Source organism: Pungitius pungitius, chromosome 17, assembly GCF_949316345.1.
Source record: "Pungitius pungitius chromosome 17, fPunPun2.1, whole genome shotgun sequence".
Classification (NCBI taxonomy): Eukaryota; Metazoa; Chordata; class Actinopteri; order Perciformes; family Gasterosteidae; genus Pungitius; species Pungitius pungitius.
Window position 1 is genome coordinate 1,893,483 of NC_084916.1, and position 27,592 is coordinate 1,921,074.

General features: G+C 41.9%; 3 protein-coding genes across 3 annotated transcripts in view; 1 reads left to right on the forward strand and 2 right to left on the reverse strand.

Annotated features, from left to right (window-relative positions):
* pkhd1l1.1 (PKHD1 like 1, tandem duplicate 1) overlaps positions 1 to 1,521 on the reverse strand; it is a 37,024-nt gene extending 35,503 nt beyond the window's left edge. The window contains exon 1 of the mRNA XM_062558599.1: positions 1,453 to 1,521. Coding sequence (XP_062414583.1) covers positions 1,453 to 1,521 — 69 coding nt within the window. The remainder of the gene's footprint in view (positions 1 to 1,452) is intronic.
* An 851-nt stretch (positions 1,522 to 2,372) lies between these two features.
* Positions 2,373 to 3,924, reverse strand: LOC119219208 (transcription and mRNA export factor ENY2-2-like). The gene is made up of 5 exons (XM_037474235.2): positions 3,735 to 3,924; positions 3,557 to 3,627; positions 3,398 to 3,468; positions 3,259 to 3,333; positions 2,373 to 2,646 (listed from the first exon to the last, which is right to left on the reverse strand). Exons 2-5 carry the CDS (start codon positions 3,622 to 3,624, stop codon positions 2,570 to 2,572), a joined length of 291 nt encoding a protein of 96 aa, XP_037330132.1. The 5' UTR covers positions 3,625 to 3,627; positions 3,735 to 3,924; the 3' UTR covers positions 2,373 to 2,569.
* A 190-nt stretch (positions 3,925 to 4,114) lies between these two features.
* nudcd1 (NudC domain containing 1) lies at positions 4,115 to 27,105 on the forward strand. The gene is made up of 10 exons (XM_037474234.2): positions 4,115 to 4,229; positions 5,288 to 5,442; positions 7,154 to 7,339; positions 8,955 to 9,138; positions 10,321 to 10,509; positions 15,118 to 15,325; positions 17,639 to 17,783; positions 18,365 to 18,490; positions 24,488 to 24,647; positions 26,610 to 27,105. The coding sequence occupies exons 1-10, from the start codon at positions 4,115 to 4,117 to the stop codon at positions 26,897 to 26,899; spliced, it is 1,758 nt and encodes a 585-aa protein (XP_037330131.2). The 3' UTR covers positions 26,900 to 27,105.
* The last annotated feature ends 487 nt before the right edge of the window (positions 27,106 to 27,592 follow it).

Genomic DNA, 27,592 nt, shown 5'->3' on the forward strand with positions numbered 1-27,592 from the left:
CAACACATTTGAATTATTTGAGGGACATTTGGGCTGTTTATGTTGGGTTTAACTTTAAAATATTTACTGTAAAGATGCTCCTGTGTACAAGTATACAAGAGATATTCTTCTTTATCTATTATTTTGTTCAATGCCTTCCATCTTTTACAAATCATTTTCACCGTAAATAAATGTGCTCTTTGAAGACCTGTTCAGTAGTTAGAGTCCAAATAAAAGACAAACACAGTGAACAAAACAAAGGGGGAAATCAATCAACAGTGTGAGCAGTAAACCTAATAAAGCAGCTACACACAACATTTTATGTTTTTTGCAAATGTAACAAACAATAGACGTGTTGTCAGCGTCTAGTGTATTACGTCATGAAGCTATTTCTCCATTTAAAAAAGGTTCAAAAATTAAGACAATTAACTTTTTTTTTTAAAACAGCATTTGAGGATGAATCTGTGGTCCGAGTGAGACAGAGTATTTTCCATGCATTCTAAATGTTAATGTAGTATTACTATTGTAATGCTGTTGTATGTCCCATGTCCAATGTGTGCCAACAAGTTGTTTGGTGTTGTGTTGTTTTTGTTGATCATACATCTTTCTGATGTGATACCCGGAGCTCTTTCACCAGAAAAGGGCTCTTAAACATCAGGGAACTCCGACGGACTTCGTTTTTACTTTTATGTTACCTTCAGTTAAATTACTGGACATTTTAGTCAAAGGTGCGCTTACCTTTGCTCATGCAGTGAGACGCACGCGGTGGAGTAGAACAAGTGCCGCAATGCCTGCGTCTTGGACAACGGGGATCCTGGACACCGCTGCCCGGGATATCCCTCTTCAAGGTTCGGCTACTGGTGGGGAACGACGGAGACCTCTCGTATCCTCCGTGTTGCGCTTCTTTAGGGCGCTTTCCAGCTGTTCGGAGCGGACCGCAACGCGCAGCCCTCCGGCAAAGTGAAGGGTGGGTGGTGTTTTTACACCACCGGTGGCTGGGGATGTGCCAGTGGTCCTGCAGCACTGCTCTGCCGATCTGAAATACTTTATAATAAACTGCAAACCCTGCGCGAGTTCTCTTCCTACATCGTGGTCGGGGGGGGGATTCACATCGCGCACCAGTGGAGCGGACCAACCTGCACTCCTTAGTTATTGTTCTTGGTGATTTCAAAAAAGGAAACCTCAAGAACTCCCCTAATACAACCAGTTGCCCAACTTAAAGAGGAGAACATTGTGGACCATCGACCGTGCTTATCACACGGGCCTCACGGGTACATTCTGGCCCCTTGGAGACTCCCACATGCTTCAAAACCTCCGCCATCACCCACATCCCCCCCCCCCCGCCCCAAAACAAGGATTACTGGATTTAACAGGCCCATCGCCTTGACCTCTGTGGTCAGGAAGTCCTTTCAACACCTTGTGCCCTCTGAAACCATCACCGACCCACTCCCGGAGCCCCTGCGGTTTGCCTACCAAGCCAACAGGTTGGTAGATGATGCAGTCCATATGGTCCTCCACTTCATTCACCAGCATCTGGAACATATGCCAACATGGCAACCATCATTTCTTTCATAATTTCTTCTTAAATTATGCCCTTTTTGCACTGTGTACATCTAGTCATTGTTGAACACGTCTCAATCCAACAAGTAAAATTCCTCAAAAATACCACTTACTTGGCAATAACTGGTTCTCATTGTGACTCAGATTTTAGCAATATGCTTGACAGCATGCTTTTCCGGCCATGCTGAGCAACAATCCTTTGCACAGAGATATGACCAGTACAAAGTTCAAGATGACATGTCACGAGGAAGTAGTAGTCCAATTGAATCAGTACTTTCTGGAGCGCTGCAATAAAAAAAGATCATTTGACAAAGTCTGATATTAATTGACAAACATGACCGCCAACTTCTTCTTTGTTATTTTTTGGTAACCGCTTATGAATTCAACAATTTGTATGCGGTAGAAGTAAAAACGGACTCTGGTCGAGTAGATGTCTGAGCGAGATCTCCAACTGGGAGAGTGAAACCAAACAGGAACTCCAGCTCTCACACCAAAATCAAAAATAGTCTGAAATTATAATTACCCTGCCCCCCCCCCCACCTTGTCACTCTGAATATTCTCCAAAGACAGATGTCACATTATTTCCATGAAGTCATTTTGTCTATTACCATAATCTCCTAAAAAAAAGAAGAACAACACCATAACAAACTGTGAGAGGCAGACAGAGACATTTCTGTCATACCAGCTATTGTCTATTTATCAACACGTTACTTACCACGTGGTCGGTTGAGATACAAATTAAAAGGGAAAAACAAAGACAGCAAATATTTTTGGTGTGAACCAAGACATCAAGTTAAACAGGTCTTTAGCTGCATCAAAGAAAAAGTCTAGTCTCTGATTGACCAAAAATAGGCATTACTTTATTCCCCCCCCCCAAAAAACTGCTGCATGACAAACTAAAATCCATATGAAAACACACAATACAAGATAAAAAAATGATAACACTTGAGCATCACTCACAATGAAAACAAACACAAGTTTTGGATTTGAATTGTGAGTAAAAAGGTGTCTAGACGGTGACACGTCCCATTCACAAGGTTGCGTGTTGAGCAAGAAAAGCTCGGATTCTCTGCAGGAGCTCCTTCTTCACGCTGTCCGGCACGAGTGCTGCATCAGAGGGAGAAGAAGCATTGATAAGGTCAGGGGGCACTAACACTTGCTATGGTAACCACACTTTAACACATTCCAAAAGTTACAAGATTAAAAAAAAAAGTGATAACACTTGAGCATCACTCACAATGAAAACAAACACAAGCATAAAAAAAAAAAACATCTTTTGTTCAAGATTGAAAAAAAAAAAAACGACTGTCAAATAATCTGCAAACGAGCAAGATGTAAGGCAAATTGCAGTTTACAGATGACTATCTTGAAATAAAGCTTTTTGTTAGTTTAATTAATGGTTTTAAGTTAGTTAGTTCTTTTTTTTTTTTTTTATACAAAAGTTTAAAATGTTACCATCTTTATGCCTGCACCAAATGGAAACATCTTGCATGTTTTAATGGGGACTAATGAATTAAGTACCTAATTATTTTATTGTCTTTAAAGTCCTCGTTGGTATTATTGTTTAAAAATGACATGACAATGAAACTGATCTATTCTAGATGTTAGAAGCCTTTAGAATATGTTTAACAAACAGCTGTGCTGTAAGAGTAATGACTAGTTATTATCGCTGTACTTTTTCCACCTCCTGCTGTTGTGTTTAAATTTAAAGATCCTTACCTCTGCCTTTTGGTGTGACTTCTGTGACAAGGTCCTCCACTGTGACGTGCTCCAGACCCTTTTCTTTGATCACATCTGCACAAAATAATCGATCAGCAGTGGCAGGTTGAGTGACGCAGGGCGCAGATGCACGACGTACCTTTGCATTGTGCTTTGAGCTGATCCTTCCATCCGCACTCCACCAGCTTCGCCCTGAGCAACTCCTTCAACCTGCGGCCACACGCTTACATTCAATTCACCGTCTCTAGAACCATTTCACCATCATGGTTGAATTACAGGAGAATTGAGCTCGACTCACCGCTCCCGTTCCCCCATTTCTATCAGCTTTTGGTTTATTGCAGCCCTCATCTGGGAGTCTTTGCTCATGATCTGTCTCAAACACAAACACCAGCCCTTTAAGTTCGGATTCAACAACTTTAGGAGAATGTAGCTACTTAAACAGATGTTTTATTTTACAATCATCCGGTAGATGTTACCTTCTTTTTTGTCGAGATGGATCAGCTGGGGGAACACACGGTTCCTTCACACAAAACCGACCGTCTAACACGCGAACAGCGTAAAGGTTCCGCTTTGGCGTCTCTGAATTCGCCTTAAACCGGCAACGCGATGTATAAGAAACACGTTTCGTTCATTCTAATTTATCCCCGCACACATGCGTGTTTTTAAAAATGTATTAAAACATGTTCTGTAAACGCTTTGCGAGAAAATAGAAGGACTCAAACTCCCTTGTGTGCACGAGCAGCTCGTGTCCGCCGTGGAAAGGTCTCCGGGTGGAAAACAGGAAACGTGTGACTTCCCACAGCATCCTCTTGATTCCCACCAACTTGTGTACAAGCCTGTCACAATCTAAAAAGACATGTCTACGTCGAATTACTCCCTGAAGGTCAACAGGGAGCTGTTGGACCCCGGCTTTGAAAGTTACAGGTTATCTCTGGACGCCATACCATCGTACAGCGTTGAGCTGGATGCTGGTGAGAGAAACTAACGAGGCTAGCAAACGTGCTAGCAAACGTGCTAGCCTAGCGATGCAAATTCATCACACCTGTAACTGTCTGAAAACGTTGTAGTTTTATTAGTTTGAAAGCTAACTTACTCTTGCTGTAGCCGAGTGGCTGAAGTCCCCCAGTTCAGCTACAAACCCTTTTAAAGTATGGCCAGAAATTGACAATAATGTCTAGTTTTTCCCCCACAAAAAACACATACAAGAACATACATAGAAACAGGAAAATGACAATTATGGTCTCCTCTGCCAAGGAGTTAAGACAGAGATATAAAATATGCCTTTCCACCCTACATTTAGTGGGTCCCTAAGAAAAAGAAGTTATAAGAACATAGTTATTTGTATTCATTTCAGTATCATGCTGACAACATTCTTTGAATGAAACACATGTTTATGTTTGCTTATCAGTGAGAAATTGATTTTGTCCTGAATGTGAAAAATGTCCTTTTAGGTTAATTGAACAGCATTACAAACTGATAAGAAAATACTTTTGGGAAAGCTACTTTAAAAAAAGGAGCTGGTAGCAAGATTAATGTTGTGAAGAAGGCAAAGGAGGCTGTGTTTTAATTACATTTGGCAGGAACGTCTACAACGGCTCACTGCACGAGTGAAGTGCCAATAGTATACAAAACATATAATACACATTACAGACGTTAAAAAAACCCTTGTGGACAAATCTCAGTCGAAAAAATGAAGACAAAGAGATTCTGTAATTAAATATTGCCATTTTCCCAGCATCTAAATGGCAGGCTGTTAAATCCGTTCACAGAAAGGAAACATGTCTTCCTGAAAAGGGCACCTACCGCCGGCTACTCTGCATCACTAAACTATTAGTCTGGAACTGGACGTCTGCGTTTACCAACTCTGAGATTAATCTTATGTTTACATGGATGTCCACTGTGTCTCCTTTATAACAAGAGTTTTAGCATCTCATTCATATACTATTAAAAAAAAAAGATATGTTTATCAAATGCGTTGTGTCATTCCAAAGCCTTATTTTCAACGTCTGCTTCCCCACATCTTCTGCAGCTGTGGAGGAAGTGAAGCTGAAGGACACTCACTACACCCTGGAGCACATGCGTGCTTTTGGCATGTACAACTACCTCCACCTGGACCCGTGGTATGAAGACAGCGTTTTGTTTGTGGACTGCAAAGGACGGGTTCTCGGCCTCACTGTCACACTGGTAGGCTTCTGAATCCTCCTGGACTTTAATGCACCTCACAAACCTGCAGGTGGTGACCAAACACTTGCATAATAGCAGCATCAGCCCATGATGCATTTCTGATATAATCTGAGGAGAAAGTAACGTATCGTAGCATATCTATTTAACCTCACAATTGAAAATAAGGAAATACCAAAGAAACGGAAATGTTTTCCCATTGTTTAAAGGTGGTGATCCATCTATAGATCAATATCTAATTAATCTGCACTTAAAATTCTTGAAGCTCTTGTGAGCGAACAACATGAGGAGTTCTTAAACACCGATGCCATTTTATCAACCCACTGGTCGGGCTTTAGGAGAAAGCACTGTTACACCTGTACTCAAAGTGATGAATGACAATTCTGTGCGTCACTGTTTATTGATCTGTCTATAGGATGCGACACAATGGACCATGATGTTTTAAGGCTAAGGCTCCTCTGCTCAGGCCTCTTGTTGGTTCACAAGCTGCCATGAGGATTCACAGCGGTCTGTTACAAATTGTAGACCTATGGCTCACCACTGAGCTTTACTCTCAAGTAAGATTGCTGGTTTTGGCCAAAAAGAGGCTCAATTAGAAACAATTTGAGTGGCACTAGCAACGTCCACATTCAAGGGGAGGTTTTTATTCCGTCTTCTGTCCGTTGTGTGAGTGTGCTAAAGTTTGGGTTGAGTCCTCGTGCGATTACTTAATGGCATGAAGTACTGATCAAGGTCCGTCAACTAACACAAAGATCTTATGGCGATGAACAAAATCACCTTTGAGACATTTTCATCAGGGACTTCTTTTATGTCCAAGACATCATTGACCATAATTAGAGGTAATTGGCTGTCTAAATGATGATGATCATCACGCTATAATCATGTGACACAGTAATCCTGGCTTTCACTGGCATCATTAAATTGCCCTTTTTTTTAGGAAAATGTGTTGCTCAAATTGTAATTACAATCATATAGTAATTATTGTCCCTGATGAGCCTTTTCTTGCCCACATCAGGCAGTCCTGCTGAAAATGGCCTCAAAGGTGCATTGCGCATTAGCTATCAATATAATATGCAGTGCACGCTCCATGGCAACAACAGAGCTGCCGTTATTTTGAAACGGTTAGTTAAGTCATTGATGCGCATGCGGTGGCATCTGTATCGATGACTAATGAGTGTGACATGTTAGGCCAAGTCACTTGAGCAGGTTTTGTCGGTCTTTGATGAGTTACACTTTGTTTTTTTGTTAATCAGCTCCAACGTTTAGGATATTATTGTGTGGCTTTACAGCCGGAAGAATTTGAATGGAAATCATCTTTTTGTCGTGTTTCCTTTTAGCAGATTTTAATTGCAGAATGTTTACATGGAAGTTAATCTGCTCCATTCAAAAGGAGAAAACTTTGTGTTCCTTCATGGTTCAATGCTTTCTCTGATTAAATGTGTCTGTTTCAGTCTTTATGAGTCATGACTGGACTGCCTATAAAGGGCATTTCCATAGAAGCAGTAGCAGTGAGAACCGACGGATCGCTTATTTGAAATTGTTTTTTAGATGATTTATATTACTAAAGAGGAAGAAGCTACTTTTGTGAGTCACATTTCAACCACCTTTTGTCATATATGACAATAAATTAATGGATTTTGGACAGTTGGTATAACAAAACAAGCAGTTTTCTTGGGCCAATTGTTCACTTCTTCACTATCTAATTGCATCAAAGGACACCGCCCTGGGGAAGCCAGTAGAGTTCTACCGTATAACCGCCAACTCTAGCCAGAGCGAGCACCGCCTCTGTGCGTCGCTCAGCCTCACCTCAGCCACCTGGGCGGCTCTCTCCGACGGCGCCGGCAGACTCTACCTCCTCCGCACCGGCAAGAGGGGAGACAGCTCCCATACCAAGTGGGAGGTAAGTAGAAGGGCTCCTCAATGGCTTTGCTGCTTTTGGGTAATACCCAAAGATGCTTACCGCAAAGTTTTGTGTGTTTTACATAATGAGGACGTCTTTGATAGGCAATTAAGTGATGTCTAAATATCAATCAAGTTTTATCTATATAGAACCTTTTAAACTAATCAAATGATATCCAAAGTGCTTTACAAATAATTGACAAAAGACATAATGAAGAGTACACAATAATAATCCGCATCAAGTTATAAAAAAATATAATCTCACTGAAGAGATTGTAAATTGAAAAAAAATAACAAAATTATATAAGGAAATAATTTCGAAAATACTGTAGAATAGAATAAAAACATCTAATGTACTCAGACTTAAAAATAAGTAATATTACATAGGAATACAATCACCATTATAATGTGAGAGTGGCAGTAGGTCAATCCATGACCTTTTATTGACCTCTATTGGTGAATTAGTGGAAGTGCCTGACCTCACAAGATGAATCATTCAGCTCTCAGTTAGAAACTCTTTGCAAACCTTTTTTTTAACTGCTGGAGTTTCCCTCATTCATTCCGGCCGGTGTTTACATCCCACAACAGGCCCGTGTGAGTGTGGTGCTCCAACATCTGGCTGAGCTAAAACACCCAGACTCACTGCTCATTGTTCTTGGAGACTTCAACAGAGCAAACCACAGCGATCACCTACTTAGATACAGACAGCACATTAAGTGTAGCACCAGAGCCAAAAACACACTGGACCACTGCTTCACTACAACAAAGGGTGCATCCCACCCTGCCCCCATGCAGCTTTGGGACTCTCTGATCACTCAGTGGTTCATCTTATCTCAACCTACAGGCAGAAAATCTCCAAAGCCTGTGGGCAAGACTGTGAGGAGATGAACCAACCAGGCAAAGGTGGAAATACAGTCCTGCTGTTTTTGAAGCTGCTAAGCAGCTACGTCACACTGTAACATCGTACATCAGGTTGTGTGACAATGTGTGTGAAGACATAAGCAACAATACACGGATGAGAACAAGCACCTAAGACCTGTCCCCCTGAAGATAAATGTTTCATTGTATTTGAGTAGGTGAGGTGGCCTGACCTTGTGATCTACTGTTGCCATTGCAGCCAGTCGGTTCATTTCAAATGTTCTGGCTTCAAGAGCTGAACCATAAGGAACTATGTGATTAGTTAGTAATAATTATCTTTATTGCTGTTTAAATCTGTCAAAATGTCCTAAAATAGTGAAAGAATATTATGTATTTTTTCAAATATTTAGTTTTGTCCAAAACACAAATCTTTTTGATATACAGTTTATGAAAAAGCAGCAAATCTTCCCGTTGGAGAAATTTGAAACAAATGAATGTTTATTCTCCTTCAATTTTTCCATCTCATGGATGCTGAATAGTTATAGTATTTATTTCAGATAGTCAGGAGAAATGTATTTTTATACGCAGAGCCTGCTTGTCGTTGTTAGTCTTCTTACCAAATTGACCAAGATTTCCAGTCTCGCATAAACTGCATTTGCTTATATGAAAACATAGAACTTTATCGTATTAACATTCATAGCATTTTGCCGTCTCTCAACGATGCCAAAGAGTTCTGTTTGTTGATTGTGTCCCCGCAGCCTCTGTTCAGTGAAGACACAGGGGAGCCGTTCACTGTCCTCCACAGCATCTCGCATGTCCAGGAGGGAGTCCACACCATGGAGGTCCTGCTGCTGCGCATCCAGAAGGACCCGCAGGAAGCCAAAGGGAGTGGATACTCCGTGTCTCTTGAGTGGATCACAGTCGCCAACACAGCAGCGCAAGGTGGGCAGTTCACTGGCCCCCGTCATCATTCCTGTAATTGAGCGTGAAGTAAAATGAGAAAAGACCAGTGTGTCATGACCTAATTAGGTCTCAATTAAGATCTATACGTCATGCCTGTTTTCATGTTCATTTACTCAACACCCGGCAGACCAAACAATTCTTTGTTAACAAAAGTTAGTCACGCTCTTCCATTAATGCGCTGTAATTATTATGTCCCAGATGAGATTAGTCCACTCTAAAGCAAACATTGGCAAAAATAATTTTCATTACAGTTCTTGGCGCATAGTGAGGAAGAGAGACACACTGAATTATGAGTGAAAGAAAAAAGCGGAACAGCAGCAGCAGCGTTCAGTCCCATCCTCATTAAGTTGGATTTATAGAAGCAGCCCTTTGATATCTGCGCGCTGCAGAATATTCTTTAGTGGTTTGTCGAGTGTCTCGATGTTCGGTTAAATCTATATTTTGTCAATGGTCCCCTTTTAAGTTACCTTTGCAATTCTTCCTGAATATCACCAAAATTACGATTGTTATAAATGGTTTTAATTCAATGTATCGTCAGGATTAAAGAGAAGGTTTATATGGTTGAATTGAGTTGTGGGAGTCAGTGTGTTACCATCAGTAGATCATGTTTGTTTTGTAGAAACAAACTAGCTGTCATTTACTTAAGGTCAGCTTTGGTATTATTGCCCTATTTTAAAATGATTAAATGTAGAAGCCTTTAATCTGATTGTCAAAAAAAATGTTTAAAGATTAATCGATGAAAAAAAAATAATGGTTTCAGCCAAAATCACTTGTCAATAAATTTTCTGTAATATGACCTCTGCTGTAATTAGCTACCTACTGAATGAATAGAAAGCTTTACTCTATGTAAAATATTGTAGTAATCGATGAACATCTGATGGTGGTTAGAAAGAAGAGTAGGGAGCACTTAGGTGCAGTAATTATAGTTATATCGTAAAGTAATTAAAACAAAACTGATACAATCCAAATAAATGCACACCATACAAAGAGCAAAAGCACGACCCAGGAGGCCCGCCCCTCACGGACAGAACTGCTGACCTGTCATGATTTGTTCAAAGAGCAGAAGATGGAACCAAAGATCAGATATTCCTCCTGCCGCCGTCCTGATGTGGACATGAATACATCATCCATATCCCCTCGTTGTTTGGTTCCCACGTGCAGGGCCGGAGAAGAAGTATGAGGTGAAGAAGAGGAGGGTCCTCAGGGGGAAGTCGGTGCCTCACTACGCTGCGGTGGAGCCGCTGGGGAAGGGGCTGATGGTGGCCTCCGAGAAACCCTTTGCCTTCACACATGTGGACGGCCGCCCTGTGGAGCTGCCCCACCCGGAGCCCATGGAGGTGGAGAAGACAGGTGGGTCAGAGGGCACGCGGCTAGAAACTCATTACTGTGGAGCGCCTAGATTTCCCCTCTTTTGCCACCGTGGCAAACATGTCTGGTCTTGCTTTCTAAATTTATGCGCACTGTGACCTCTATTTGTGTATTTATTCGCATTCAGCGAACGCGTTTGGCCATATTGAAATTGACGCATATTATTGTCCATAAAAAGCCAAAGAGAGACAAACTCAGTTTGAAGTTGAATTGTTGGAACTCAAATGAGGAATAATAATAACCTACAGAAACATTTCCAGCTTCTGTTCCAACAAAACTTTGTTTGAAAAGGACAGATCTAATCACAATGGTTTAGTCCAAATTGGTGTTTAACCAATCAGATTAATCCAGCAGCATTATATGACCACAATAAAATATATTAAATTAAATTTGTTTTCTTTATTTGGATTCGCTACAAAAATGTAGTGAAGCATAGAGACACCGAAGAAAAGTAATTTTCTAAAATGTATAATGGTATTTTTGACTGTTGTTCCATTACGATGGACATGTGAGGACCATTATCATGGGCAACCAATATCATGTTGCATCATATTGCTCAAAACGACAGCAGTCCATTATTCACTATTCATTTAGCATAGCTTTTGTCGCCACTAGCTGCACACTGGAAACCTTTCTGCTCAAAGCTCCACTCACTTCACCAGCTCTTTTCTAACTTTGTTTCTGCAGCGTTGTGACGGACCGTCAGTGGTGTACATTGGGTTTTAATAGAGCTGCTTGCTGCCGGTGGAAACAGGGTGAATACAAACAGAATGTGAAAGCAATAAAACCACAGCAATGAGCTAAAAGAGGCCAAAAGGTTTCGCGGAGCTGCTGGGTTTGGTGAAAGACACTACGAGCGTTTTCTTTTGAGCCATTGTTATTGTAAAGACACTGATTAGAGGATTGTTAACATCGTTAAAAAAAACATCGTAGCATAGAACTAATTGTGAAAGAAGAAACATGCCTTAATCCACGGGTAGTGTGCGGCATAAAAGATCCGATTCCAGGAACTCAGATAGTACTACGAATAAAAGACCTTTTAGTTGATATGGACTACTACATTCTAAAAATATACCAGCAAGGTGTCAACACCAAATGGTCCCAAACCAATAAATAGTATAATCTCACTCAAATCTGTGAAGGTGAAATCACTTCTTCATCTTAAGGCACATGGTTATAATGCTAATATTTTCAGATTTCTGTGGAGAAGTCCAATTGAAGCTTTTTGGTATTTTACTAAGTCAAAATGTTTTGTTCAGAGAATTGAGAAAGTTGTGATATCACAGCGGAATATACAAGTGATGTTGAGGGCTGTGAGAAAACACTAAAAGAGGTTGTCACATGGAGGGAATGTGACGTCTTTCTTTTTATTCTTTCCTGTCAAGATGAAACCGGCTAAAGAGCAAACCAGTCTAGAAGTCTAGAGTCTAGAAATAGAAACATCATCAGGACTCTGAGCGGCTGCCCCCCCCCCCCCCCCCTCCACAAAACACATGATTTCACCACCCCACTCAATGCTTGGCATTTCTGGGATGAGACCGTTTCCGGTTGATATTCATCCATCATGCAGGTGCGTCTGGTTGATTTTGAGTCAAGCAACATTCGCCTCTTCTGCTCGTTACCTTTCAAGATGCACACGCTCACCAGCTGAGTTGTAGCCATAGAAACGCTTGGAGCAGGCAACATAATATTCCCAATATGACTGGGATCTCGGTCAGATCCCCTCTATTAACGCTTGTACTGACGACATTCATCTGACAAAGTCTTTTCATTCCATCTTAGTCCTTCTTTTTTTTAGGAAGTCACACTTGACAGGAATGAATATATATAAAAATGATATGAGATGAGTCTTAACATCCTGTTAAAGTGCCTGTGCTGGTGTTAATGCCTTATAAGGTACACACTGAGCGGGCAATCTGCTGTGGATTGAGCTAATTTGAGAACCTTTAATTTCCTCCAGCAAATCACATTCCTTAAGCACTCTAAACTGATTTAATGAATGTACAGGTGTTAAACATTCTTAGCCGGCAATAATATCTTTTAAGACACTGTAAACAGGTTTATATACTGTATTACTGAGAAGTTTAGACACCTCATTGAATTCAGTTAGATTCAATTCATTTCAATGCCCTGAATATTGTATAGGGAACTTTTTAAATGAACAAAACCTGCTGTTTTTGAGCTAGATGTTCACATCAAACTGGATTTTGTTCTCTAGAGGAGGTGCCGTTCTACTCACAACTGCAAAACAAGTAGACAAACAACCAAGCAAAAGATTAATATGAAAATCCAACTCAGGGTTACTGTGACGGGGTATAGTGCGTGTGTGTGTGTGCGTGTGTGTGTGCTTGTGTGTGTGTGCGTGTTGATGCGGTCGACAAATAAAGGCAGCTTTTAGCTGATGCTTTTATGAGCCTACTGCCGCTCTCCTTTCGGAGTGGAAGAAGTAGATTAAGTGTCAAGAAGGGAAGCATCTTCAAAGAGGCTTGAAAGTGATGAGAGAGGGGATGCGAAGGTGGGAGGAGAGACGGAGGTCACTTAATGGTGCTCGGATATAGACGAGGAGGATATACACGAGGTTTAGAGACTGTAGAGAGGGAGAGAGAGAGAGCCTCCTGATGAACGGCAGGTAGTCTCTGAACTATCATCATCACAGGAAACCAAAAACACTTCTTTAAATGCCAAAAGCCTCAGTGTCTCCTGGTCATTTACGCTGGTGGGTTCTGTGTTAGGTTGGCATCTTGTTTGTCTTTTCGTCAGAGGAGTTCATGTGATGAACACTGGACAGCCGAGGAGGAGATAACTGAAATGAGAGATTTGGCAGTTCTCCGCTCTCCTTTTCATTAGTCTCTTTGTTTGATTCAGTCGACAGCATGAAAGGTGATAATGAACAAACATCTTGGTTTCTCACATCCCCACCAGATATGGAGCAGGCCTTCTCTGGTTCAGAGCTCCATAATTGGACCAATTTTAGTGGTCGGGCTTTGCCAGTCGTCACAGAGCGAGTGTGAACAGCGACGGCTCTGGCACCGAGTTCTCTCTGTAAGGAGTGTTGTGAATGAGGAAACTGGCACAGAGTCGTCTGTGTATGACTCAGATCATTCAACTAGTGTGTTAAAGTCTGCGTGCTTTTCTCTTCTAAAGTAGCTATTGTTTGAGGACTATGTACCTGAGAAAAAAGACAAATTATAATCTTACTTAAGTACAAGCCTCAATACAACACTGTGAAGACTACTATCTACACCAGCTCACAAAGTTGCTTCCTCTAAAATCCCCCAAATCTAGAGAAGAAATCTATTTATCTATTTCTATCTTCTTTTTAATCAAAGATGAATGGATTGATCTCAGAATGTAATTTCGAATTTCTCACAAAAAAGACAATACTAGATAGAAAAAAATTCTTCTCCATACTTTTCTATAAATATTTTTGTATTTCCCTCCATTCTGACTAATGAAATGACTAAATAAATGTTGTGCAGTTATAATAATCGATACTCTTGGCAAAGTAGACGGGAGTTTCAAAGCTTCAAAAGCAGTATTAATAGGAATTGCTCAAATACGTGGGTTTGATAGTATCAATAGTATTACTAGTATTACTTACACTTAATTTGACTGCTCACAGCAATGCCTTCTAATCAATAGGATTGTGAGGGGGGTGAATATTATCATGTCTGGTGAATCTTGGAGCATGCATCTGCATTACAGATAGGAGTTAATCATGTTTGAATCTCCCTTCTGGTCAGCAATGGCGGAAAATCTTGGAAGGGACTTTGATCTAGAAACATTTATCAATGAACAAAGGGATTGTTTCAAACACCAGTGGACTGATCAGAGAGGTTAAAGAAGGGTGCACGTCCGTTGTCTCCTCCTCCAGCCTGGCACCTCTCTCTGTGACGACTTTATGGTGCACAGCGCCATGAACCTGTTGTCAGGGACTACGAATATAACGATGCCGAGTCTGAGGCAACCAGACGGATCCCTTCCTAGTTAAGAAGTGAATAGTCATGTTTATGAACTACTCAGTTTTGTGTTTTTGTATATTTAAATCTGTATTTATCTGTATTCTAATAAGTAAGAGCCCCAAAAATAAACATGAATGAGAAGCCGAGTTGGATGAACTCCAAAAGCAGCTACTGTTTCCGTGGCTGACGGCTTAATGTCACCCTAAATTGAATCGAGATCTGTGGAGACGGTTGAAGCCTCATCAGCACATAAACAGAAATAAAACCGCTCCGATCCACCAATGGCCGAGCTGACACTTGGTATCAGGAAAGAGTGATTAAAGTGAATGAATGCTAATGCCCGCACACAATCTGAATAAACTGATCCTTCAGCTCAACGCTGCAGGTTTAGAACGTTCAATTGCGGCCGCAGCATTGGCTCGGTAGCTTCACTGTGCACTCTGCTCTCGCAGTCCTCCTTCCAGGACCATAATTCATCAACTTTAATAGTCTCCCATCTGCGGTGTTGCTGAATATTCAGAAGTAATTCCCTCCAACTCCTGCACTGTATCCAATGTTTAATGTATGACTCTAACAAGTGGCACAGGGCCATCATTAACTTTGGCACCATTACGGTTTTCTTCCCCAGATCCCATTTACTTCTGGCAGCAGACCGAGGAGGACGTCACGGTGTGCGTGCGCATGCCCGAGGGGGTCACCAAAGAGGAGGTGCAGTTCAGGCTGACAGCGGACCACATCAGGCTCGGGGTCCAGGGTTTCCCCTTGATACTGGAGGGCCAGCTGCACTCAAATGTAGACCCGGATGCCAGTGCCTGGATCATCAAGGACGACAAAAGGTGTGCAGGGTTGTCGTTTCTGAATCGCTATTTGGTTTCTGTATATTTAATTCGGCTGTGACACCGTAAATCCCTCAGTTCTAATGGCTCCATGACTCCAGCTACGTTTGTCCAATTTGGCACTATACTCCACTCTAGCTGCGTTCCAAATTGCATACAGCTTATTTTGACTTTTAGTTCAAAATTACAGGAGCTCAAAAAAGTCAAAAAGAAGCCATTTTCCTGATAAGTACTTCCTCTTAACTGCATTCAGTCTGTTTGCGAAATACTGCACCGCCTTCTTGGCGCACTAAATAGTAATGTACTGTAATTTAGTTAAGCTATGGGAAAGCACTTTTGCACAGGAGGAGAAACTGATTAGAATTTGGAGGTCAAAGCTTGCTGTGACATCAAAAACAAATATTTCTGGGCCATAACTCAAGAATTCACACCCTAATAACTGTAAATGTCATAAATATGTATAACAGGAGACTGGAAAAATTGATATTCATTGAATAATTAAATGTAACAGGACACTGTTGATCCTTATGGTCTTATTCATTGAACACTTATTTTGCATGGAGCAGTTCCTTTATTACTTTTTAAAAGATATCCACTGTGATGCAGTGTTACCGAGCAAAACAACAAAAAGGCCATGGTCCTTTTCATAAACATGGCTCTATATGAGTGGAGTCGTATCCTCCACTTAAAGACCTTTCATCTCGTTGCTTGACATCAAAGATGCCATCAGCTCCCCAGGCTCCTGTTTCCGGTTTCTTCAATATGAATCCCTCAAAGCCCCATTCAGTCCGAAAACAGGCTCTGTGGACTGTTCTTTGTGAGATATCTGGATTATTATGGTACCCTTGATAAGTGTAAAGCCTAGTGATCTGCGTCTGTTACTCGTGTGCAGAAAGGAAAAGATGACGTTCAAATAAGGAAGTGTGAGGCGGACATGAGTGTTTGATCCAGCATCTTATTTATTTTTGTCCTAAGAATTATTCAAGATTATCACATTGTACATATCAAAGATGTATTGTACTGATATTTGGCTCTTTTGTGGAAGATATTTCCCTACACTGACCCTGTCTCTTTGAATGCTGTTTGCCATTTTAAGCTCTGAATAATTCAATCACACATTCATACGGGCTGCACAAAGGACACTATGCTAGAAGTGTGTGTGTGTGTGTGTGTTCATCTATAACACTTGTATTGTGTATGTTTTTCCATACTAATTGGTTATGCTCTTTGTAGACAACCAGCTGGGTCCTATCCTGCTGTTCTTTGTGGGGAGCTAAATTGCCCTTTGTGTTCCTTCCATATGTTTTCACTGTTTGCCCAAATATAGACCTGGGGGTGAAAACCTACATGAGCACAGTAGATTATGAATGATCTTTGTATTTGAAGGCCTTGGCTTTGATCGAGGCTGCAACGTGTAATTCATAGTTGTACATCCAGTATTTTCTCCAGTATTTTTACAAATGTATTTTAATTGTGTGCGTCATTGCATAATTTTCAGTGGGTTAATGCCTGCTCATGATCTGAGATAACAGCCGTTTAGTCGAGTTTAGGGCTCTGCTATAACCTTCGTCTTCACTATTTATAAGATTATCTGCAAAAATCAATTATGAAAAAGGATTTAGTACCAAATTGAGGTCTGATTAAAATTAGTTCCAAGGCTCCCAGACACATTCCAGGACCATTTAAATTCCAACTGAAGCACAAGCAGGAGCTTCTCTTTAAACATTGGAGTGAAGCAGCAGCATGAAAGCTTTCATTTGAACACATTTTAGCTACAGTAGACTGCCTGATTTAAGAGTCTAATCGGACTTCTATGCCCAGGCTAAATTGTGTTTATTGGTTTACATGTTTCAGAAATAAATCGGAATCAGAAGCTGCTTTATGGGAAGAAGAAATGGGAATGAGGGAGGCAGAAGACAAAATATATCACATGGAAAAGCCATAATGGAAAAGTTATAATGTTTATTTGATTTTCATACTGTGGCAATTTAATGAATGCATTAATGAATCTGTGTCAATTAATGTGATCGCAAAGGAACAAATAACAAAAATATTTTCATTGTAAGAAAATCTGACACCTACTTTCTCTCAATCACTATTATCACACCTTCCTTGAACTCAATGGGACTCCATCAAATGTCTGAACTGGTCAAAACCCCAAATGTTTTCATTTGTTTTGAACCAGCCACCTTTTCTGTTTTAAAACACATATTTTCTTCAGTCGACTGAGTATTTTTAATAATTGATACATTTATGATTGATCATTTGTATTGGATGTGTTTTCATTTGTGCTGTTGTTGAATGTGTCCTTAGCCTGGAGGTGACCCTGCAGAAGCGCAGCGAGGGGCCCCTGTGGTCGGAGCTGGTGACGGGGGACAAGAGAGGGGAGTATGTGATGAGCGACCAGCAAGCCGCCCTCATCCACGAGAGACTGACCTTCCTCACCTCCGAAGACCTGGTGGGCTCATGCTGCTTATTCAAGTGACAAACCATGGACGTTCTCTTTTATCCCACGCTAAAGTCGTTTCTGAAGAAATCATTCTAATTTCTCCCCTACAAATTGTTACGAAATATGGTTGTGGATGAAGTCCTCAAATTCAACAGATGTTATTCGATATCGATATGTATTGTGATTTTGTCCATTTTGTTAAATCCTAATGAATCCATTGCTACCACCACTCCAAAACTTGGTCCGTATTAATATATGTTAATGTCGATCAGCAGATTTTCTTTGAAACGTTAGATTGATACTTCAGCTGCATTTATATGTATAGGTAAGGACATGACAATAAATCTTAAATATAGAAATGCACAATACATGGACTCATCCCTACCTACATCCGGGTCACCTGAATGACCTTTTTCTCATGTACAACTCTATTTCTATCCATCCTGAGCAGCCCTTGTCCTTCATTCGTATCATATGGGTCCACTCAAGGGCCTCAGTGCAAATCAAGCCCCTTTTACATGTTAATCAATGCAAAACAAGCCCAACCATGGCCTCTTGTCTTGTTTTCCTGTTGCTCCTCTTTCATCCAGGACGCTGCCCCTGACGGGAACAAGCCCCCTTGTAACTCTCAGGAGCTGGAGGACTGTGATGTGTTCCCAGAAGACGGCTCGAGTCTCACACACTTTGACGGAGAATCACTGAAGCCCACTCGGGTGGTGAGTAACATCTCTCTCCTTCACCAGTAAACCCCCCTCGTGCTGCAGTCCTTTCCAGCGTTCGTATTGAACATTGGCGCTCGTATCCTTCGGCTCCTTGCGTCCTTCGGCTCCTTGCGTCCTTCATTTCCCTCAAGTTGACTGTCGGCTGATGCTCGTCGCCTTCATAAGAGCACGTTCATATTCGGCCTTGCCTTTTAATCAGCCACTTGACCAGAGCGCTACGCAAAGAAGACACACCTGCTTCATCACCACCACACACCCACACACCCCTCAACGTGCATCGAATATCAAAAAGCTTGACCACTGTAGCCGTGATCAGTCTTTATTAATATTCATTATGAGTGTGTATTTATCGGGGTTCAACGTGTCACTTGGCGGTTAGGTTTGAGCGACTGTTCTGTAATTGAAAAGTGACGTGTTGCCATCAGTAGCCAAAACCCTGAGGAGCAGCAGGTCCCTTAACTGAGAATAGCTAAAGGGAGGTTGACATTAAAGGCCCAAGTTATATGGTGGAGGATGAATTTAGGAGGCTCACAGACGGAGGAAGAAGCTGAAAAAGTGATGTAGTATTTTAATATCCTCAGCAAGCACTTCTCATCGATGTCATGTTATATGATAGATTTTGACCAGTAGATTCCTCCTGTCCTGGACGTTAAATAACCCTAAAATCAGTTAAATCAGTTTGTAATGTGTAGGCATGAAACTTTCTAATGCTCCTTATTACGTGTTTTTAATCTGGTCAATGACAATAAACAATAGAATACATATGATATTAGCATATGTATTTCAGAACAGATATGGTCTGGATTAAGAACGGATTTTTCAGAATATGAAATGGAAATATTCTCGAGGGGTAAGTCGAATGAGGCATATTTATTTTTGACAAAAGTAGCCTTCACTAGGAATGCTGAACAGTGAAGCCTCGTGTTTGTTATGTCTCCACTTGTCTTTGGGCTTTGCTCAAGAACCGCAGGTGTTGAGTGCCCTTGGTGCCCTTGGTGCCCTTTCCCGAACCTCCTCCCTTTATCTGAGGCAAAACTGTCCCTCTCTTCCATCAGTCGTCCCAAGGTGACAAACAAGCGTCATATGTAGCCGTCCTTGTTGAACTGAAGGAGATTTCTTCTAGTTTAGAGAACATGGGCTTATGCTTGTAAAGGCATACACTGCACTCCATCATTTAGTAGCACTTCTATTGTGCGCTATAAGGCCTGCGCGTTATGAGGAAAGTTTGCACTATAACAGTGTTCAGATTTCAGTTTGTGGCTCCCTTTGATGAACATATATCAGTGTCGATAGTAGATGAATAATTAGTTTTTTTCTTTCTAAGAATGAAGAAGATTTGGTCATCTTAAGGGCTACAAAACAAATGTATAAGTAGACTTTGCAAATGTATATAACCAAATACAAAAACTCTTGAGTCTGTCTGTCTATTGATCTCCTCCGCACATGGGATAGTACACACACACACACACACACACACACACCGTATTCACTCAATAAACAGAGCTATCCCTCTGAGAATAAGTAACGATGATTCATAATTAATTTCGGTGCGTTTGGACACACGTTCCCATTGAATGTAATGAGAAAATGTGTTCAAAATGTTGACTGCTACTGTGTTTTTATATATACATACATATACATTGAAATTTTGATCATCAGTTGCCATGGCAACAGTCGAGTCATGCTTGGAAGCATTCAGGTCAGCCTTTGTATTGGTCTCATCATTTCATGTACACGGCCCTAATGGAACAGTGTAGTTAATGGTCTGGTTATGTTCAAGTGATCAGATACAAATCGCCCTGCAAATGTTTTTCTCTTTTGTGGCAGTTTGAAAAAGCTCTATTCATTGCAGGGTGTTTAGTGTATGTCCATCCCTGATGCCCCTCTCTCACTTCCTCTTTTTTCATTTGGACAAAATGTGCAGCCAGGCAAGCTGCTGCCCTGAAGGTGGATCCTAATGAAACCTGCACCATGAGCCCCTCTGTGTGTGTGTGAACATGCGAGTGTGTATACAGGTGTGTGGATATTGGCCTGTGTTTATCTGCGTCTCATCGAGCGAGTTTTTCCTTTCCTATTCATCACTTCCCTCCCTCATTGTATCTGCCTTGATGCCTCAGTCACTTGCCTGCCCACCCGGATATACACTGACCTTTTCGTTTTTTTTATTTTTTTATATAGAGCCTTTCAGCTTGAAATTGTGCCTCTCTTTAGTACAGAGTTTTCTTTATGTGCTTTCCCTAGACGGAGCCTGACTCATTTCCGGCAGGCATATCTCTAATACTTTTCACAAAGGATGGTGTCTGTATCCAGCGCAGCCTTTAACGCTTCGGTTTAAAAACAAGATTTAGGAAATTTGAATATTCAGTTTCTTTTGATCACCGATAATGACTTTGAAAGTCTAATAATGAATAATAGAAAATATTTCAGGTTGAATGGCCAAAAATGCAGCTGCAATGATGTGTGTAATGCCCCTGTGTCGCAAATGTGAATTTTCTTCAACTACTTATAACCACTTCAAAGAGCGACATCTGCAGTGCTTTGCATTAGTATTCACCCCCCTTCGACATTTCTACATTTTGTCGAGGTATAACCACAGTTTCACATTTATTTAATCAGGATGTCATGCAGTGGACCAGCACCAAATGGTCCATCACCTGGATGTCTGGGAAAAGTTTAGACAGATATTAATGTTACTTACAAAAACAATTCTGAAAAGTGTTGAGTGCCTATGTATTCACCTCCTTTATTGTAAAACCCCTCAGAGATCTGGGGCGACCGATTTCCCTCACAAGTCACATTTGCATGTCACTTATAATTAGTTATCTATGAAGCAGCGTTAGGTTCTAAAAATATCCCAAGCTTTGAACCTTTCACAGAGCACCACAGAATCCATCATCAAAACAGGGAAAGAATATGTCACAAAAACAAACCTGCCAAGAGAAGTTTGTCACAACTCACACACGGAGGAAATGAAATGAAATCAGAGAAGCAACCAAGCGCTTGTTAATGTGTTGAAGGGCCCAGTCAAAGCCCAGACCTTAATCCAATTGACAATCGGACAATTGGCACGACTTAAATTGTTGTCCCAGTCTCGATCCAGTCTGACTGAGCTTCAGCTTTTTTGCTGAAGAATAGACAAACATTTCCATCTCTAGATGTGCAAAGCTAACCAAAAGAGTCAGAGAAAGAGGGTTCTAGTATTGACTACTTATGAATACTTATGCATCCGACACACTTTTTGTTCTCAGTGTTTGTGTCGCAGTAAAAAGTAATTTGCACCTTCAAAGTACGATGCATGTTGTGTCGATCAAATGGGAAAAAGTCTATTTAAGTCTATTTGAATTCCAGTTTGTAAGAGTACAAAATGGGGGAAAAGGGGGGTGAACACTTATGCACAAGCACTCTGCTTACGTTAAGGAACTTGAAGCATACTCTGCTCAAGTGTTTCCATTCAATGCTACTTTCTTCTGCTGCTACAGCTCACCTCAGAGCGAAGGGTTGTACTTTCATTGGACTATACTAGTGGCTAGTTAGGCTACTTCAAACCATAAATGATCTTAACGATGATGAATAAAGCTCATTCATTGATCACTGGGTGGTTGGGACCATTACCAGCTGTATGGACCCCTTTTGTGTGGTTTGCCATTAACTTTGATCGTATTCTCAAACTCCAACACTTTGATCAGCTCTTCTGTGGTAAAGGCTGTGGCCGTGACCGTGCTTCTAAAACAACGATCTTTGGTGCCGTGTTTGTGGAAGCCCACTGTGTTTTTGAATCGGTGGTGATGGCACGCTGCCGGGCTTTCGCTAATAAAATCCTACGTGTGGAGATTAAAAACGGGAAAATTGTCCTCCACATGGTGCCGACACAGTTGGCCAAAACAGGCGTGAATCCACGAGCCATTTAGCAGAGCTCTGGGAGTCTCTGCAGCACAGAGGGATGCTGTGAGATAATCTCCGATGAAATGTGAGCCATCAAGGGACGAGAGATGTTCGTTTACTTTGTTGTATTAATGATCACAAACCAGCCGGAATGATATTTGCTCCGTCTGTAAAGGCGAGTGAGCAGCAGCAGCAGCCGAACAGAAACATGCCGGAAGCGACGGTGGCGACGATGGCGGGTCGCTGGCATTTCAGCTGTCATTACAGACATCTGGCCTTTGTTTACAGATACATTTTCATTTGGTGCAGCCCTCTCTCTTCCTGCACTCCGAATACCAAGTCCTATAAACCCTCCGATGAAAATAAAAGAACATCCACCGGAAGCTCTTTTGCAGGCTGAGAGGTGATTCACTACTCGTTAGTATTTGGCTGCACTGAGTCCAATGCAGTACTTCATATAGTCACTCATGCAACCCACACAGCAACATTTAAATAAATAAAACTTTCTAACATCTAATTTAATTTAATCTAATCAATCCAGCTCCTGTTTATATACAGCAGCGTATCTTGGTTCATCCACTTCTAGCAGGGAAATCCTCCTCATTCAGAAATGGCTTCGTAAAAGAAATGCAAGCAGAGCAGAGGAGAAGTTCCTTCAGGTTCATGTTGTTTGGCTCCTTCTGTCTGAGGCAAAAGGTTCACTCTGAATTAATGAAACAAAGGCTTCATGACAGCATTTATTTTCTTTTTGAGAATGCTAGCAAGCAACAGAATACATGAGGAAAGAGACTTGACTTCATCTTGACACAGTAGATCCGTGTTTAACTTGTTTTGTGATGAAAGACAATATTTAGTTTTAAAATGTCATGGACTCTTTGGACGGGTTTGAGGCGTCTTTAAGTGTAATTTGATGTGAGTGTTGAGTTTAGTTGTTTGTGGCTATCAAACATTTATTTTCAGCTTTGGATCCAGTGGGAACAGACAAAAACCCAATGTTTGAATTTTTAACTTGCCGTACTATTATAACGGCCTTTTTTTAACAGTTAAAATGCAGGTTTGAGAAGAAAAAAAAAATTGTTGATCAACCGATCAATGGACTTGGAGATTGTTGCTATTGAGTCTCTTTTTATTCATAGATGAAACACAATTTCCCTTCTTTTTATTCTCTGGTTGTAGATGGTGAGGATGTTATACTTTATGTCATCTTATAAGATGAGTAGTTCTGGCTGTGGGAGCTGTGCTCCGTGGGGGGGTTTCTGCATGATGTTTTACATAAGCTGATTGCACCACTTCATTAGCGTTTCCCAGTGCAGAGAAGAGAGACATTAATTCACTGATATGCACACGATACCATCTTCTGATGAAAGCCAAAGGTCTACTTATTATTTACCTTTTTTTGTGGTTCTTTTTATGTCTCGGGGGGGTTTCGGTCCACTCTCACACACGCAGGCCGGACTGAAGCGTTCCAGACTGTGGCACGAGAACAGGTCTTTAGAGTGGAGGCCTGTGTTCTGTCTGCGAGGACAGCGGCGTGTCTCACAGTCCTTTTCACGTGATGCGGGTCGACTCCCAGTGAGGGATCGCCGCGAGCCGTCAGATGTCGAGGAGCGATTATGTCATTTTCCCTCCAGAACAATCCGAGTCAAACTCACTCTCTCACACACACACACACACACACGTGCAATTACGTCAAGCACATCCATCAGAGCGGAGAGAATGTTGGGCAAATACATGAACGACTTTTATGGCTGTAATCACAACCTACTCAGTGCACTCTTTCACCCATAATGACCCATGATGAGTTTCAACATCTGCCTCAAACCATCACCACTATCCTTCCATCTAATGATTCGGGTTTACCACCTCAGAAGAAAGGTGTGGAGAAACGAGCCCGGCGCACACACAGGGGGATTTAAATATATTTGCAAAATCGATCAAAGGTAGATGAAGTAAGGAATAAACGAAGCTGTATGAATGTAAGGAAGAAGAAACAGTAGTATGCAAACGGGGGAATGAAGGAAACAAAGACATTGGACAGAAAAGGATAAAACAGGAAGAAAGAAAGGATCGATCACGTCACTGATTTGCTAATCTTTTCCCTGTTTCCAGGTGAATCTGGGCAGCCACCAGTACCTCTTCTCAGTGGACGTGAACCCCTCTGAAATGCCCTGCTTCTGCCTCAGACACGATGTGGACGCTCTGGTGTGGCAGCCTCGTCCCGACCAACCCAGTGACATGTGGGAGCACGTGGCCACGTTCAACGCTTTGGGTGAGAAAACATAAGCCAACGTTCCAACGCCTCCACTTGGGCCTGTGGACGCTGCAGCAAACAACCCACAGACGTTTGTGCCTTCGCTTTAGACCCAACGTGTGATTCAGGATGTGAGGTCACATGGATTGGCATCCAGAAGCCTAGTTTATGCTAAGGACGCGCAGACCCAAGAGCCCCTTGCTGCCTTTTCTTACGTGTTTACAAAAAGCTTCGCGAGCTCACGCAGCAAAGCTGTGATTGGTCTACTAACTACACCCTTTTTAGGAGTCCCACATTTCCGGTTTCATAGCATAATTTCGCCATTATTAAAAATGAAGATTTTTTCACGAGAGAATTAATCAGTTTGAAGAATTTTTGTCAGAGGGAATCCGTAATTATGACCACTGACACAACCCGTCATTGGCGGACTGTAAGGACATGCAGATGGCCTCCAATTCATGAAGGGAGACCTCCGCAAACGTCGGTTTGCCGGTCGAGGGCCAAACAAAGTTGTGGAGGGAAATACGGGACAGCAGTGGCGATGCCTGAGGCAAAGAAAAAAAGTCTCTGATAAATAAATAAATTAAACCAACCACTTTCACACACAAAGACGTCACTCTCTAGGTGACGTCTTCATCAAAAAAACGTTTTTCCACCTATTGTTCTGGCGGTGAATTGTGCTTCAAAGACAGACAGACATGCTCAGTGGAGGTCTACGCTCATTTCTGTTTCTGAAGAGCCAAGATATCCTCCGCTATGATGATGCTGCAGTGGCTTGGAAACGGGAACGTCATAAATTGTGACAATAAAACTGCACCGAGCAACCGTGAGTTTGCTGACGCTGCTCGTTGCCTACAAGGACACAAAGAGAAATATATGGAAAAGGGATCGTTAAACGACCTCACTCCTGCTCTGCATATAAACCTCTCAAAGAGGCCTGGACGATATAGAGCGCTCTGGTTTGTGTTGTGCCTCTTAGCCCAGACACTGAATGCCTTGTTTAGACCTGGGCTTCAATTAAACTCAAATCTCAAATCAAATACTCAGGCCATCGCTTCTGGAGCCGCGTCTCTTTCGATCGGCGTCTTCGTTTTCCTAAATCAACCCGTCTATCTCTCTTGGACCACAGCACCTGGAACAGGTTCATTTCAATCTTTTTCCTGCTTTGAGGTACGACGTCTTCATTTGTCTTTGTGAGTGGCACCAATCTGCCGCTCTGTTTGGAATCCTCCCAGTTCGAGGATGCAGATGGAGGCACAGTGCTCCCCTCTGCACGCTCAGAGAAGCATGAGGGTTAAACACGCGCTTTGAACATTGACATTTGACTTGTTGATTGATATGTTTTCACAGAAGTGGAATGGAATCAGCATTCAGTTTATACAATAATATATAGAACACATATCACACAGATAGTAGATTTTAGAAACGAGAAGTAATTGGTTTTCCACTTGCAACTGAGACCTTCATCAAACAAAAGCAATAGTAATGAAGTCAAATTCATTGATATTAATTAGATGTAAACCCAATCAGTCTTTAATCCCCTCGTTGGCATGTGTACACAAAATAACTGGATGCCTCTCTGATTTTAAAATGTCCCTTTCTGCGTCAGTCCTCCCTGAAAGTATTTAGTGAGCCCGGTTCGATCCACTAGAGACGCGTCTTCCTTCCTTTATCGCCCTGGTGGAAATTAATTCAGAAGCAAAAAACGAGAGCAAAGTGTCCCTGAGACGTCTCTGAAACAGGAGCCCTCCCAACACGTGTAGCTATGAACCTGAAGACGCTTATGTCTTATTTGACGTTTGATATTCCCATTAATACAATTTGCGCCGTTTTAATATTCCACCCTGTGCGCTACATTTATTTTTCTTACTCAACCCGGGTCCCAGCATAGGACATGAGAAACATTGCCAGACGAGCGACGTCCTCGTCCCCAGTGTGAGTGTGAGCTCGTCTCTGATGTCCCCGTCCTCCCTCACACAGGCTACGTCCAGGCGTCCAAACGGGACAAAAAGTTTGCGACCTGCGCCCCCAACTTCTCCTACGCCACGCTGGGCGAGTGTCTCCGCCGGGCCTTCATCTACCGACAGCCGGCGCCGGTGGAGACGGTCCTCTTCAACCGGAAGCAGGGCCGTCAGGTGGGACAGGTCGCTAAGCAACAAGTGGCCAGCCTGGACTCGGATGAGCCAATCCTCGGCTTCAGAGCAACCAACGAGAGGCTGTACGTCCTGACCTCCGGGCGCCTCTTTGTTCTAAAGGTCAATAATAATTAGATGTAGGGACTTAGTTTTAGACAAACCCCCTCCTCCCCCCTCCCTCCTTCCTCCTCCCTCCTCCCTCCTCCCCCCTCAGAGCTTGATCCTTTCAAACTGAAGATCTGTCATCTGGGTTTTTACATTTGAGCTGTCTGTACTGAAGTTTTTGTTTGTTTCACCTCCCACAAGATGTCTGTGGTCAAAAAGTGAAGAATCAAGAATGTTTTCATAGTAAGCAAATGATTATTATTATGATTAAATAGCCATGTCATTTCTTTCAAAGCTTGAATATAGTTGTCACATATTGTACGGGGGGCCCCATTAACGCTCACCACATTATAAAAGCGATATCATGAGCTGACTGAGGCCTGGCCGTAGTAATTAGTCAGATGGTCAGTGGGGAGAAGGACGCCTTCTCCTTGGCTGTGAAAATATGAAAGAAGCAAAGCGTTCATTTCCATAAAACATGTTGCACCCTCATCACATCAGCCTCAAGCAGATGGACTCCCCAGAGGCCTAAACATTAATCCTTTCTTTTTGGTGGAAATGGCGGAGTATTTGTTCATCGGTGCCATTTATTTTAATTTCCATTTTATGAACTCCCCCCCCCCCCCCGGCCGCTCATTCATCCAATCAATCGAATAGATGGGAAAAGATCCAAGAGGGGCACTAATGAACTTGGAAACTGACGGCAAAGAAGACGCTCCATTT